At 41.4% G+C, this 17150-nt stretch overlaps 1 protein-coding gene across 1 annotated transcript in view; it reads left to right on the top strand.

The window, feature by feature from the left end:
* Positions 1-8700: 8700 nt before the first annotated feature.
* The window catches only part of IGDCC3 (immunoglobulin superfamily DCC subclass member 3), a 233753-nt gene continuing 225303 nt past the window's right edge, over positions 8701-17150 (top strand). The window contains exon 1 of the mRNA XM_069766358.1: positions 8701-8865. Within this exon, the coding sequence (XP_069622459.1) occupies positions 8811-8865 (55 nt within the window). The 5' untranslated portion in view covers positions 8701-8810. The remainder of the gene's footprint in view (positions 8866-17150) is intronic.

The raw sequence follows: 17150 nt of genomic DNA, 5'->3' as shown, positions 1-17150 counted from the left end.
TGTACAATTTTCATAGTCATGAAAATACAGAAAAATCTTTAAATGAGAAGGTGTGTCCAAACATTTCGGCTCATTCTCTATATATGAGGCTATGTGGTGGCGGCTCTTACTGCATATAGGAGGCTATATGGGGAATCATATTGAATGTAGGAGGTTATGTGGGGGCTCATATTGTATGTAGAGACTATGTGGGGGCTCATACTGTATATAGGAGGTTATGTGAGGGTTCATATTGTACATAGAGAGACCATGTGGGGGCTTATACTGTGTATAGGAGGCTATGTTGGGGCTTATATTGTACATAGGAGCCTATGTGGGGGCTCATACTGTATACAGGAGGCTTTGTGGGGGCTTGTATGGTATATAGGGGGCTGTGTGTGGGCTCATACGGTATATAAGGTGATATCAGCATACTTAAATGGGTTTTCCCACAAACAAAGTTCATTTTAATCAAGGGATCTTGGAATTAAAAATCCACAATTTGATGTGATTTTAAAAAAAATGTTCCTGTGCTGAGATAATCTTATAAATGTGCCCCTGCTGTGTCCTGTGTAATGGCTGTGTCTTACCATGCAGGGACATGGTCTGATCATACCACAGCTCCTGGGCAGGGGAGGAAGGAAAAGAATATACAGACATTACAGCAGGGGATCACAGCTGATTCTTTCTGTGAGGTAAAATATTTCCCTGCCTGTTTTTAAGCAATGTTTTATCTCACAGAAAGAATCAGCTGTGTTCTTGTGCTGTGATGTCTGTATAATCTTTTGCTTCCTCCCCTGCCCAGGAGCTGTGTTATGATCAGACCATGTTCCTGTACGGTCAGACACGGCCATTACTCAGTACACAGCAGGGGCACATTTATAAGATTATCTCAGCACAGGAACATTTTTTTTTAAACACATACAATTGTGGATATTATTTTTATTCCAAGATCTAGTGAATAAAATGTACTTTTGTTCGTGGCAAGCCCCTTCTGTTTATGCATACAAATAATATTAATATAAAGAATTATAATTAATATATTAACATTAGTATTGAGCAGAATTAATTTCAGCCTATTGTTTCGGCTCTCTACAACAATGACGGTCTCTCATGTGGCACCTGGGGAAAATTAATTGCCCACCTCTGATCTAGTAAGTAAAATTTGCAAACCCCTACAAACAAACAATTTGCAAACCCTACAACAGTGAATTAGAGGTACAGACAGTGCCACATATCATTGTGTGATGTTACCATGATTAATAATCTCAGCGCCTTTTTTCAGTAGTAAATAGGACAGGAGGAACGCGTGTCACATAAATAAAGTTAACCAAGTGAAGCAACAGTCATTTCAGTAAGACGAAGGATGTCCGCCTGCATCCAGAGACTACATCTCTCCTTGCACAAATGAACATCGAGCTGACAGTCAGCGCTAGCGGCAGCAATACCCCAACTGCAGCCCCCAATCCATATCTCACTAATGAATATTTCATAGCATCCCAGGCCCGGTCCTCCGGGGGTCCTCTGTTCATTATATTAAGGGTGTGGCCACATAACAGAAAGGGGGTTATGGCATGTGTGAACATATGGAAGAATGAAGCTTTTTTATGGTGGACTATATACTAACATGGCTGATGATATATTGCAGCCTCCAGATACTTGATATTACGAGCTGTAAGAGAGACATCAACTGGCCATTTTCCGTTAATCCCTGTCGTCCTATAAAACCCCTGTCAGGGAAGGAGTTAATGCCTTTTGTATTATTTACCACTGATTAATTTCTATGGGAACTGATCTCTTGATTTTCCCTGGAAAGCTTTAGCACAACAAGCATTAACCCAATTGGCAGAGGGGTGACCGGGCATGCAAATGGGAAAGCAAGGAGTTCATTTTCCTCCTAAATTAAGTATCTAAATCAGTGAGTAAAGGAATAGGAAGCATTTCTACTAGTGGTATGTCAGATATTAGGAAGACTGAAAACCTTTATAGACATGTAGGACGCTTTATTTGCAGACAATAAATTGAACCTCTACTTTTTATTAGTAACATAGTAACATAGTTAGTAAGGCCGAAAAAAGACATTTGTCCATCCAGTTCAGCCTATATTCCATCATAATAAATCCCCAGATCTACGTCCTTCTACAGAACCTAATAATTGTATATAGTAACATAGTTAGTATATAGTAAGTTACTATTAATAGAGAGAAGCGTGCTGCAGCGAGTAAAGTGCTCCTATATTTCCTGGTAATTTCCTAGAAAAGTGTCTTTAATCTAATAAAATGTTTGCAACCTTTCTGTCGTTTGAATTTACTAATAGTTTTAGTATAACTTGTCGTTGTCGTATGATTCCCTAGTATGTTCCATACTGATTATTAAGATTACTGTCTGATAACGTGATCTGCCAGTAACAGTAGGCACTGTGCTCACTGGTCAATCGGCATTAGTTACAAGTGTTGCATGAAGTTCATCCACAAGCCGACCATAAAATGAGTATAAGATGCAGCCTGCATGGAAAAACATGGAATCAGGATGACAATCAATGCATTAAACTGGAACAAGCCTTGTCTGGGCAAAGGGTATGAGGAGAAGGCGGTTGCGTCAAGAGGACCTGCCACCAGGTCAAGAGTGGCTGGTTTCTAAGTTGCAAAGTTTTTTGTTCTTTATCAAGTGGATGGTGTGCTCCCTGTGCACTAATGCAGAGAAGCCTAAAGACATGCCCCTGAAAATACTGTAAGCCACATCCCATATTAGTATCACTGTCATATTGAGTGTAAAAGCATGGCTACATAATAATTTGTAAATGAAGCAAAAAGAGCTAACACTCTATTGCTCTATCTGTTCTTTTTTGGTCTAGGACCCTGTGCTGTTAACAGGTAATTGAAGTAGGTTATCTGATGGAGAGCAAACAAGATATCCAGACACAAAGTAAACAATGGGCTCTTGGGTGATACTTTTCTTCCTTATGTAAATAAGTTTCCTTTCTTCAAAGCAACATTTGGCCAATGACTCATCGTCATCGGAAACCAGATACAAATATTGTTTTTTTTTGTGACAAGTGTAGGTCTTAGGGTACCGTCACACTATACGATTTACCGCGCTTAGTAACCCAGGACCTTAGTAAGCGCAGGACCGCGCTTAGTAACCCAATGTTTACCCTGGTTACCAGCGTAAAAAGAAACAAACAGCACATACTTACATTCCGGTGTCTGTCCCTTGACGTCTGCTTCCCGCACTCACTGACTGCCGGCCGTAAACGATCTGCTACGACGTACGATTCTCAGCAGGATCCCTGATCGCTGCTGCGTGTCAGACACAGCGATATCGTATGGATATCGCTGGAACGTCACGGATCGTACCGTCGTAGCGATCAAAATGGCACTGTGTGACGGTACCCTTACAGTTATGGGAGACATATTTTCGGAATCGTGGCGCAGTGGCAAACATAAAGCATATACTTACGTCACTGTGCAGTCTTCGCATCAACCCCAAATTAATATTGACCAGGATAATGTTGTATATGCCATGTTTCCTATCTATAGAAAGGTGAAGTCACGATAGGAACTATGGTATTAATATCTCCCAATAATGTAATAGCAATTTCAGCTCACTGTTCATGTTCTCCGAACTCTTTCAGTACTCTGACACTGCCTACACCACAGCCCAGAAATGCAAATAGAAAGGAAAGGAGTCCAGGTCAACAAACAGGTTCTTCCTTAGTCAGATAAAATTCATGCAAAGGACATCTGGTAATATGATGGCGAGTGTATTGGCGATAGCATAACGCTGGCGTCTATATGCTCAGGTGCCACAACACCCTTAATCATCATTAATATCTCTCGCCTGGGACCTGCAGGGGGGCAGACATCTTCAAGAACTGGGATCTCAAAATTTTTGATACCTGAGCCGATCTCCATGTGAGGTCACCAAGTGGCGTGACTCTTAAGATCCCCTGGTAACAGCAGATTCTGACACTAAAGCCATTGTTCTGTGCTAAGAGATAGAGGACTGCACCATTTCGTAATCAGAACACTCCCCTACACCAGATCTGCATCTTTCTTGTGACATCACGTCTAGCAATTTTCTTTTGTTTATCCTTTTTATTTTTTATGTGATTGTATATACTGTATTTTCTTGTCCCCTTTGTACATCTTTTGTATATTTTATAAACAATGCCTATTTGTGGGATTAAATGTATAAAAAGTACAGTATTTTTTTGATCATAAGATGCACTCTTTTCCCACAAAATGGGAGGTAAATAGGGGTGCATCTTATATTCTGAATGTATCTTACTGGTGGAGCAGCGGCAGTGGAGTGGGCTCACAGGAGGCATGGTTACTGCTGCAGGAAACTATTGGCGGCAGGAGTGAGGCGATGCTGTGGACCCCGGGCTGTGAAAAAGGGGTGTACTGGCAGTGCAATGCTGCGTTCCCTGGTCTCAAGAAAATTTCCGAGGCAGGAGCAGAGTCCATTTATTTCCGGCGGTGGGTTTTAGGAAAATGGCAGCCAGATACAGTACATGCAGAGGTTGAGATCTCCACCGCCGCCCACCGAGTAAGCTACCATAAATTCAGACTATGAGATGGACCCCCATTTTATTAACCTCTTTATCTCCGAAGGTGGTTTGCACGTTAATGATCAGGCCAATCTTTACAATTCTGACCACTGTCACACTATGAGGTAATAACTCTGGAACGCTGCAATGGATCTAGGTGGTTTTTTTCATGACGTTTTTTACATCATGATAGTGGTAAAATTTCTTCAGTATGACTTGCATTTATTTGTGAAAAAACCTAAATTTGGTTAAAATTTTGGAAAAGTTAGCAATTTTCCAACTTTGAATTTTCATGCCCTTAAATCACAGAGATATGTCACAGAAAATAGTTAATTAGTAACATTTCCCACATGTCTACTTTACATCAGCACAATTTTGGAACCAAATTTTTTTGTTAGGAAATTATAAGGGTTAAAAGTTGACCAGTGATTTTTCATTTTTCCAACAAAATTTGCAAAATCATTTTTTTAAGGGCCCACCTGCGATTGTCAGCGTATCTGGGCCAGGAATCGCCAATGCAAGTTTATGGGTGCGAGAAAAACTCACACACCACGCGGACAATCAGCGTGACTTGTGAGAAATACGCACCGGTGTTCTGTAGAAAAGCCGGCAATTCAGTGCAGTGTACAGTAAAATCACACTGGCAGGTTAAAATAGAATCTATATATATAATTGTCTAAGGGTTTTTCCGTCTGTCTGTCTGTCTGTCTGTCCTGGAAATCCCGCGTCTCTGATTGGTCGAGGCCGCCAGGCCTCGACCAATCAGCAACGGGCACAGCAACGATGATGTCATAATGGTTGCCATGGCGACGATGATGTCATAAAGGTTGCCTCGACCAATCAGCGACGGGCACAGTCTGCCGCGAATTCTGAAATCATCATTGTCCATATACTACGGGAAAATGCATATCCTATTCTCGTAGAATACCCGATGCGTTAGAATCGGGCCACAATCTAGTAGATAAAATAAATGTCTACACATATTATAGATATAGATAGATATATATATATATATATATATATCATTGAAACACACATATATATATTTATATTTCATACAGAGCTAGATAGCAGAAAAGCCGGTAATTCAATTGTCAGCTTTTGTTGAATCATTACCGAACCCGACAGGATATGAGACATGGTTACATACAGTAAACCATTGGATATACTGTATGTTAGATTTTTATATGTCCCTCCCTAATAATGTTAGTAGTGTGTGTGTGTGCAAAATTTGGGAGCTTTAGGGGTTAAACTAAAGGATTAATTCACATAAAAAACTGGTGTGGGCTACCGCGCAATTTCTTCCGCCAGAGAGGGAAAGCCAGTGACTGAGGGCAGATATTTGGTGGAAGTTGAAGAAAATGGTCCATGACAAGGCTCCAACCTGTAAAGCTGATCTGGCAACAGCAATCAGAGAAAGTTGGAGCCAGATTGATGAAGAGACTGTGTGACACTCATTAAGTTCATGCCTCAGAGACTGCAAGCTGTTAGAAAAGCCAGAGATGGTGCAACAAAATACTAGTGATGTTTTGGAGAGTTTTTTGTTTGATTGTTTTTCATGATTCCATAATTTTTTCCTCAGAATTGAGTGATTCCATAATTTTTCCCCTATGCTTGGTTAAAAAAGTAACCATTACTGACTGCCACATTTGTTGTTCTTGATTTCTTTTAGTGTTTCTTAAAGCCAGAAAGTTGCCATTTGAAATGACTTTAGTTTTGTGCCATGTCTGTGATCTGCTTTTTGTCTACAAAATTAAACAACTGAATGAACATCCTCCAAGGCCGGTGATTCCATCATTTTTGCAAGGGGTTGTAGATTAGACTACTTTCACACTAGCGTCGGTACGGGTCCGGCGCTATGTGTCGGGCCGACGTACCGACGCACGTTGTAAAATTTGTGTCCGACGTGGGCAGCGGATGCAGTTTTTCAACGCATCCGCTGCTCATTCTGAAGTCCGGGGAGGAGGGGGCGGAGTTTCGGCAGTGCATGCGCGGTCGAAAACGGCGGACAAAAAAGCGTTCACTTGAACGTTTTTTTGTGCCGACGATCCTCCAAAACACGACGGATCCGTTGCACGATGGACGCGACGTGTGGCCATGCGTCACGATCCGTCACTAATACAAGTCTATGGGCAAAAAACGCATCCTGCGGGAACATTTGCAGGATCCGTTTTTTTTTGCCCAAAACGACGGATTGCTAAAAATGAAAGTGTGAAAGTAGCCTTAGGCTATGTGCACACGTCAGGTTATTTTCCTGACAAAATCCGGAGTTTTCTGGCAGAAATTTGCGTTTTTTTCCGCGCGTTTTTTGCGCGGAATTTTTGCGGATTTTTTGCGTTTTTTTTTTCCTGAATGTCCTTTTATCAGGGAATCCGCAAAAAATCCGCAAAAAGAATGAGCATGTTCATTTTTTTTGCGGATTGCGGTTTTTTTGCGGAAAAAAACGCATCCATCTGCACAAAAATTCCGGAATGCATTCTAAATGATAGGATGCATATTTTTAGCGTTTTTGATGCGGAATTATAGCGTTTTTTTGGCGAAATTCCGCAAAATAAACGCTAAAAATCCGGACGTGTGCACATACCCTTAGTCTGTTTAACAGACAGGAATGGTGCGTGCAATAGAAAGCAGCTCTTCTCCGAGATGCAAACAAGCATAAGGGACTACACATGGAGCCAATCACATCTGATTTGTGTGCACGTCACTTGGTTATTTTTCTTATATAACCATCTAAATCAGAACAGAGTATTGGAAAGAAAAAATAAAAATCAAGATCATCTGGTTTTGGTGGCAAAATTTGGTACCATGAAGTAAAATTTATTCTTTGCTATATTGATTTTTTTCACTATTGTGGTAGACTATATTCTGACTCCATCTCTCAATCAATCAATCAACTCAATCAATCTCTCCATCTTCTCTATTGCCTTTCTCGGCGTATATCGGACTGCACTCGGATGATATCCGAGTGCAGTCCAATGTTTTGCACTCACCTATTGACTTGAATGGGTGTGCACCGCTCAAGATATCCTGCCAATCGCATAAGAAAAAATACGCAGATCTGCTCTGCCTCACGGAATAACACTGCTCAGAGTGCAATGATAGATTTTCTTATACTCCTCTGTATTATACGTCAGTGTGAGCCCCAAGTAGAACTATAAAGCTCAGCACAAGTTCTGCTGTAACACATTGCTTATCAGTGCTTTGTTCTTGAGTGTACCCTGTCATCACTGTATTTACATAGAAAACAATATATTTGAACAAGTACAACCCTCATCCAATGAAGTTAATTGAACTAAATTGTAACCCAATGCTGGGGATTTCAAATATTCTTCTTCGGTCGATGTACTGTTTCCAAAACGTATGTATCTGTAAATTCAGGATTTGATATCTACGAATAGTGTTTTATGTTTTTTCTTTCTTCTGCTGTTTCGCTTTGTAGCTTTCTGTGACATTTCTGTTTGTGAACTTTGCAGCTTCTAATGCATTATTATCAGTTCTTCTCGCTTTGCCTTTTCTTTCTTCCCGTGACTTTTTCTGCTCTCCATTCCTCTACTTTTTTTTCCAGTGTAGTGCGCCATCCCTCTAGGTGGGAGCCATGCCATCCTCTACCTTACGCCTGTCACATCCATCTATCATCACGCTAGAGGTACTATCTCTTTGTCTTATAGGCAGAGGTTTGGGAGAATTCACGCCTCCACCTCGATTCCTTTAATAAATATATCTGGAAAATGCTATCTATAAAGCACGTATTATTGGCGAGCGCCCACGGATGCTGCCTGGCATCTCCTGGCACACTCCTGGAAAGAGGAGAAAAATATCAGACGTGACATAACAAGATCTGAGTAGAAGGGGGGGGGGGGGGGGGATCTTTGATACCTCCCCTAAAATCCACACGCCCGAAGTTCAAAAGCATGGGGATCACTTGCTTAAAAAGTCCACTGGCTGAAAACACTAGCTGGCTCTTTTGTTCCCCAGAAAGGGCCTCAAGAGAACTGTGGTGAGAGGGAGGAGGTAAGGGGGGGACCTGGGAGCTGCTGGTTCAGTGCACACACACACTCACACACTCATGCGGATGGTCTATAGGAGCAAAGGGGATGCTGACAATTTTTTTTGTAACGCACGTGCAAAATGGTGCAAATGTGCCGCGATTGTCCCAGTGACGAGTGACGGAGACTTACCACCGTCTGGCTGGATCGCTTTGTGCAGCTGCACTCTCCAGACTCATTTTGCTTGGAGCATTTTGGCCGATTTTTTGGGGGGAACATTATAAAGTGATACTATGGCTGGTGGTCGCTGCTTCGGATTGTCACTAGCACTGATGATCTCCGTCCTCGGTGAGTAAATGAATTGCCTCATGCACTTGTTGTCTAAATCATAGCTGGACCTAAAGTCTCACGGTGACCGAATATTGGCCACCTGAACCCAAGAGCTTACACCCTCCCGGCATGGCACGTAGGCTAGAGACGCATGTTCGCCCTCTGACACATTTCCTTCATTGTATGGGAAGATTTACGCTCCTTGTTGTATTCTCTATGTTTCATTTGGACTGATAAAGTTTCCCCCAATCTGCCTAGACTACCCCCATCTACCTTCGTCTGGTGCTATGGTAGCATTGTCTTGTTCGTTCATATGAGTTCCGTCTCGCACACCTATCTAGGCAAGGATGTCAGTCTACCCTAGGTATTGTCCCCATTCCTCGTAGCCATGGACCCCTCGGTGCCACATTGCTCTGCAGCATCTTGCAGAGGAAGACCCCCCCTCCCTAAAAAGACTTGGAGGTCCTCAGTGTCCTGTTGCCATGACAGCCTGATCATAACATCTCTTTGTAGTGCTAGTGGATGGGCAGAGCATTGTCTACCATCCGGGTGTGTAACGCTGTCTAGTACTAGAGCACATGGCTGTGTCAACAAGTCTCCGAGCAGCAAGGAATTGTGCCAAATGGCAATAAATAATGTGCAAAGGGATGCTCAGCGGGGCAGCGTGGCATGCCTCATCATAACCCAAAAACATGATCGCGACAACGTGTTAACCCATGCGATGCCACGATCTTAACAATAGTTTTTTTTTCAAGGAAAACACCAACAGTGATGCGACATTATTTGTATCTTCTGCTTTGGATAATGAGCCTCCTGGGGTCTGTTCCCATTGATCTATGTGTAAATGTGCATGGTTCCTCTTTGTACAGATACGGATCTGGGCGCAGTGTGCATATGAGCTCCCCGCCTGATGATGACATGTGTACATACATTGTACGTCTCGCCTGCTCGATCTGGACCATGTGAGGCGTGTTTAATCCATTCTGCTAAGAAATGCACCGCTCCTTTTGTGCAATAGCAAAGAGCACCACAATCCCATATAATTAGGATTATCGTGGATTTTGGTAATTCACTTCTCTTTAAACTGCATAATAATGAGGGTTATTAATTGGAGATAATTGAGTATCAATTATTTCTTTTAACCACATTTGCAAGATTGCGGTAATTCACCAACATATCCATAGTAAGACATTCAGGTCACTTCAGTTGTAGATGTGCAACCAGTAAATTTAGCGCATATATTTCAACACGCAGAACAGTGTCAAATTTCATTAGAAATGATTAAATGTCATTAAATTAGAAAATTTGTAAAATTATCAATTACATTTTAGGATTCAATGTAAATTTAGAATCAAAGTTGCTATGAATTACGCATCAGAAAAGCTTTTTTTTTCAATATAAAAGGGCTAAAACCAGAGGTGCATTGGATTTAGGAACAAATGTCAGATCCACCCTGTGTGCTGCCCTTAGTGGATATGATGGGTATTACAACAGCACAAAAGCTTTAGCCCATCATACCTGCAAAAGGGACCACTGCATTAAATGTATCTTGGATACCATAGTACTTAATGACACCAAGGATATATGTATATACAAATATTTATATACGCGTATTCTCAATGGAGCTATAAAAAAATAAGTATTTTGCCCATTTTTTTAACCACTAGATGAAAACGGTGAAATTGTTTATTTTCAATCACATAGAATATTCGAAAACACCATTGTATAGTTTCACCTTAGAGCTATTTAACAGAATATAATAGCGGTTTGCAATATGTATAGTTTCATGCAGTTGCTGCCTACACATGGTGACAGCCTGCTCACATGATACAGACTGCAGAAATTCTTATTACAGTAAGGGAAATCATAATATATTTTGCCAAGAATGACAGTAGTTTGGACACCCAGGGTGTCACGATTGACAGGGTAGCACTTAATAATAAATTAATATTCTTTTAAAATTTTTATTTATTAAGCTTTTCTTATATAGCGCCATCATATTCCACAGCACTTTGCAAACATTATCATCACTGTCCCCATTGGGCTCACAATCTACATTCCTTATCAGTATGTGATGAAGCGAGAGAACCCGGAGAAAATCCACAAAAACATGGGGAGAACATAGAAACTCCTTGCAGATGTTGTCCTTGGTGGGATTTGAACCCAGGACCCCAGCGCTGCAAAGCATCAGTGCTAACCACTGCGCCACTACTTTTTAATTTCTGTTGCCACTGCCATCTCTACTGTTGTCCCCAGTTATTTCCAATGGTTCCTATTAAGCAAAGGCATCAGGCTTAGGCCCCTTTCACACATCAGTTTGTTGCTATCAGTCGCAACCCGTCGAATTTGGAAAAAAATAATTTCTCATAGACTTGTACTAGCGACGGATTGCGATGGGATGGCCGCACGTTTCATCCATCGTTCGCTGGATCCGTTGAAAATTGTTTGTCCGGTGGCCGGAGACAACGGACAAAGTAATGTTTTTTGTGCCCATCGAAAAAACGGTCAGCGACGGATCCTTCAACGTCCGTCGTTTGCTCGAATGGAAGCCTACGGGCGCCGGATCCGTCAAATGATGGAATCCGGAGACGGATTACATTTTTTTAACTGAGCATGCTCCGATTTTTTTTAGGATCCAAGTAGCCAGATCCCTCGAAAAAACGGATCCGTCGCATCAGTTTTTCACAATCTGCGATGGATCCAACGGATTGTGACTGACAGCAAAAAACTGATGTGTGAAAGGGGCCTTAGGTGTAAGTTGTAAGTAACTTCACTTTGACATAAATATCACCTTCCATGGGGGTCTCCACAGAATATATCTTAAATATCTGAAAGATGAGGATCACAGCCAGGGCCAGCATCACCAACCGGCGCACCCGGGCAAATGCTGGGGCCCTAAGCAGGCGGGGGCCCACTCACCGTCAGTGACACTGGCACGCTATGGGGGCCTGGCACCTGCGAATTGGCCCCCCCACCCGCTTGGTCAGGGCCCCGGCACTTGTGATATTTACCTCTCCCTGCTCCACTTCTTCGGTGTCTTCCACATCTCCTAACTGTGATGTTCAGGTCAGAGGGCGCAATGACATCATGTCTGTGTGCCCTCTGCCTGAACAGTCACAGTACAGAGAGCTGAAAGACGCTGAGGAGTCTGGAGCAGAGCAGTGGCCAGGGAGCAAAGGTGAGTATTCCATTTTTTTAATGTTTGGAGCAATATATGGGGAACATTATACACTGGAGCATCATATATGGGGCCCATTATATATGTGGTCCATTATACACTGGAGCATCATATACGGGGCCCATTATACACTGGAGCATTGTATATGGAGGCCATTATTTATCGAGCATTATATGGGGCCCATTATATATGGAACAGTATATGGGGCCCATGATATATGGAGCAATATATGGAGCCCATCATATACTGGAACATTATACAGAGCACATCACCTACTGTATGGAAATTTATATGGGACCTATTATGTAAAGAGCATTATATGGGGCTCATTATACTGTATGGAGCATTATATGGTGCTCATTATACTGTATGGAGCATTATATGGTGCTCATTATATTGTATAGAGCAATATATATGGCTCATTATTCTGTATGGAGCAATATATGTGGCTCATTATTCTGTATGGAGCAATATATGGGGCCTATTATATACTGTATGGAGCAATATATAGGGCTCATTATACTGTATGGAGCAATATATGTGGCTCATTATACTATTTGGAGAAATATATGGGGCTCATTATTCTGTATAGAGCAATATATAGGGCTCATTATTCTGTATGGAGCAATATATAGAGCTCATTATTCTGTATGGAGCAATATATAGGGCTCATTATTCTGTATGGAGCAATGTATGGGGCTTTTTATTCTGTAGGGAGCACTATGTGGCGCCCATAATACTTGTTGGAGCAATATATGTGGCTCATTATTCTGTATGGAGCAATATATGGGGCTCATTATTCTGTATGGAGCATTATATGGGGCTCATTATTCTTTATGGAGCATTATATGTTGCTAATTATTCTGTATGGAGCAATATATGGGGCCTATTATATACTGTATGGAGCAATATATAGGGCTCATTATACTGTATGGAGCAATATATGTGGCTCATTATACTATTTGGAGAAATATATGGGGCTCATTATTCTGTATAGAGCAATATATAGGGCTCATTATTCTGTATGGAGCAATATATAGGGCTCATTATTCTGTATGGAGCAATGTATGGGGCTTTTTATTCTGTAGGGAGCACCATGTGGCACCCATAATACTTGTTGGAGCAATATATGTGGCTCATTATACTGTTTGGAGCAATATATAGGGCTCATTATTCTGTATGGAGCATTACATGGGGTACACTATACTGTATGGAGGACTATACTGTCTGGTTTGAGCTATTGATATCACTCATGTAATGTAAGAAGTGAAATCTTTGGCATTGTACTATACCTATATTTCTCTGCCGTATCTGTGCATCATGAATTGTGGTATGTGTTAAAGGGACCCAATGAGACTCTTTCGCCCGGGGCCCAAGAAAACTTGAAACTTGAAGCCGGCCCTAGTTCCAGCTCTGCGACCTGCACATATTTCCACAATTGTTCTGGACTCAGAGGTTGCACCTGCATCTATCAGACATTATGGCATATTCTATTTATATCATAAATGTCTAAGTGGGAATACACCTTTGTAGGAAAAATGCTTCATTAATAAGTTAGGACACAGTGTGAATCTGGGTATGTAATGTCGGACCTCCAGGCTTTATTCTAACAACATATTGTGATGTTGGATTTCAAAATGCCTCATTCTTTTGTTTCCAGAGGAGATAAGAAGTCACCAGAGATTTCTGGAATCTGCTGCTTACTTCCCTATCCTCATTCAGAATACATGCACGCTCAGCCAGGCCCAATGTGCATTTGTATGGGGTCGGTAGTGGTGGCTGTTGGACAAATGATAGTTAGCTGGCAGCTATGTAACGTGTATGGCAGCTTTATCCCCGTAGTGTGGGCAGCATGCACAGTGTGGTATGGATGTAAATAACTGCAGCATTTGTATAGACAAAGCCTGCTCTCTGCGACTTCTTTTGCAGATGCAGAAAATCGTAGTTTGTACAGCCTTGCTCAGAGCAAGACAAATCTGATTAATTGGGTGTCCCCTTTTTTTCATTACACTCAGTTTGTTCTGGAAAAATGTTTTTTCTTTACTCATCCTCAGTTTGTTGGGTTTTTTTTCTCAACAAACTGAGAATGTGATAAAAAGTGAAATGGGACTGAAACGTTAAGCCTTTGCTCACACCTATATATTTTTTGTCCCAATTGATTTTTGTGATGTAACATGGTAACCTTGGATGAGGCACTCATCAGTCGCGTCCCGACACGCTGTATGGGTATGTGGACTTGTGCTGTGAGGGCGCTACGCCTGTGCAGGTTGCATTTAACCGATGTTGCTAGTTTGCCAGGACCAGATGTTTCACAGTCCAATGAAAGAGACCATTCGTCAAAAATCAACTTTTTACTGAACGGGAACTTGGTAGGAAATATATGCAAGAGAAAGCGGGTCTTATGAACGTTTTCTTCACACAGTTTCCTTCCTTTGTTTCCCTTTTTTTCACTATGTTGACTGTTTCTCACTACTTCACCATAACCCAGCTTTAACACTGCAGTCCAGCTTTGCAAGAGTCGCTTACTTGTCCCATGGTTCTGCATCCTCGTTTCCCTTTAGGGTGCAAGTTTGGCCAGTAATTCTGTGTCTCTGGAACCCCTGTCTGGGACACTTTACTAGTATCATGTACTCAGTTCTGTTTAGGCCCGTTACCTTCAAACATTTTAGACTTGGGGCCTTATGGCTTGGCGTCCTCTCCCAGGATCCATCTCTAGAAGGTCACTTTTTCTCTTAGTCACTTCTGCTCCAGATCTCACTATTCCTTTTCTTTGGTCTTCTCTCACTTTGGGACACCCCAGAATGCAGCACTGCTCACCTTGAACATCTAGCTTCAATAGCTATGCACCCCAGGTCCTATATGACTATCTCATAAGAAATTGTCACTTTCCTTGCAAGTCAGCCCCTACCTCTCCGGGCTAGTCCAAAACATTAACTCTAACTGTCCCTATGGTCAAACTACACAAACAGTATTGATGAAATCTAAAACACACATCATAAGTCACACTATATATCACATAACATTAGACAGCATTAAACTTGTTTCTTCAAGAGGGAAACATGGACAACATGTCCATATCCTTACAGTCACTAAAATATCTGTCAAAGCTGATGTTACAACTGATCCTGTTGGTCTATCCTGGCTTTGCATTGGCACTTTTGTGTCCCAAATGTAAACTATTGCCCTATATGTAATAATGCTGTCTGATAGACAAAGGAAACTTAGTTCAAGCAGTCATAGATTTGTGAAATACTGTATATCATAGTGGCGCACGCTGTGTAGTTGATTTGGCATTCCTTGCTTGCCTAATTCTTCGTTTTCTAAATTTAGGCTATTCATTTTAACAAAAATCTGGCGCGTGCCAATAATTATAAATGGCACACACTACAACACCATTTAGCTACTCCCATTTTAAAGGGACAAGGCAAGATTCCCTTGTGCAGGCGTGTACTACGGAGGACAGAGAATGAACTTCAATCCAATATTGCAGCCAGCATGCAGCCGGTGAGTAAGGAAAGGGTGAATCAAACACCCGAAAACCCCGCCCCTATGACTGAAGATTGTTCCCTCCAAATTCAGGTGACAGAGTCCCTTTAAAGGCAGAAGAACAAAAACCTTGAGTGTGGTGCATAGGTTCATTATTGTTTTTTTTAAATGATTAAGCAGTGTAAAAAAAAACTTAAGTGAAAAGTACACCAAAATAAGGAACGGTACATTGTCCAAAGAAAAAGTGGGTTACAGTCAATTGTTGAGACCGAAAAATATATCTTTGAAGCATGTAAAAAAATTCAATTGCATCTGTTTGCATCATCCTTCAGTGGATGATAACTAAGGAAAATGCAGATATTTTGCACCCAACGTACAAAACCTAATTTTTTCATGAAATCAGCTTTTTTCATGATTTTTTATATTTGTTCCTTTCAGTATATATACAACAGTATATAAACACAGTAGATCATGAGTTGACCAAAATTCAGAAAGTAAGGTGTGTACAATGAATAATAATTAATCTTCATCGAATCACACATTAAAATCATGTGTCCAGTTAGCTGATGTTGGTTTTCTACTTTACTAATAAATGCCCAGAAGACTTAAGAGACTTTTACAAAACAGCAGAAGATATTGAAAGGTGCTTAGTTGTTCCAAATTCTACTAGGTCTCTTCTGAAAGAGGAAAATGAGAAATGGTTGATGATAGTGATGGATTATGTGTTGACCCACCCCAGTTTTGGGTCATTGAGGCCACAGGCAATTTCTCAGTGATGAAGTCACCCATGTAGTCCCAGCCTTAGGGTATTTGGGTAGTGTGTGGGAATGTGATGGCTTTCAGATGGAAGGGAGGATGAGAAATCCCAGGATACAATAGGGCGTGTGGTGACTTCAGGGACGTTACGAGAGAATGACAGCTCTTAGGAGCAACAAAGCCAAGAATGAAAAAGTTGTCCTTCATATTCTATTCTGAAACATCTATATTGCTGACATTAGCTTCGAGATCTGGGGAGTCGTGAGCACATTCCAGAGGAACGAAGAAAGTCAGCTTATCTCTATCCCACATTCCCACCCCTCATTAAATTAGCATTAACTTTGTATGAAAGTTAAACTGGTCATTTAACAATGATTTTATTGCTTGGCTATGACATTAATCTGATCACACATCGAGACCACAGTTAGATTTAACCTTAGAAATATATTCGGCTGTCAGCTCCAGACCTTTATATGTAGATACCATCTCTGCAAACTGGTGCATTATTCAACTAATGATTATAATTAGTGATGAGCGAACATGTTCGGATAAGGTTCTATCTGAGCATGCTCTTGTGCCAACCAAGTGTCTTTGGCGTGTTCGAAAAATATGTTCGCGTTTCATCGGCTTCATGTCTCGCATCTGTTAGACAACCACAACACATGCAGGGATTGTCTGTTTGTTAGGTTAATCCCTGCATACGTTGTGGCTGTTGAACAGCCCCGAGACATGCAGCCACGGGGACTCGCACATATCATTCGAACACACTTGGTTAGCGCCCGAGCATGGACAGATACCACCGTATCAGGAAACATGCGGAGAGGATTATCCATCTAGATTTTACCAGAAGATCTAAGGCCCCATTTGGATAGATTATTTAGAG

This window comes from Ranitomeya imitator, chromosome 4 (assembly GCF_032444005.1).
Source record: "Ranitomeya imitator isolate aRanImi1 chromosome 4, aRanImi1.pri, whole genome shotgun sequence".
Lineage (NCBI taxonomy): Eukaryota > Metazoa > Chordata > Amphibia > Anura > Dendrobatidae > Ranitomeya > Ranitomeya imitator.
Note: the sequence above shows the minus strand (reverse complement) of the source record. Positions and strands in the feature narration are given on the sequence as shown.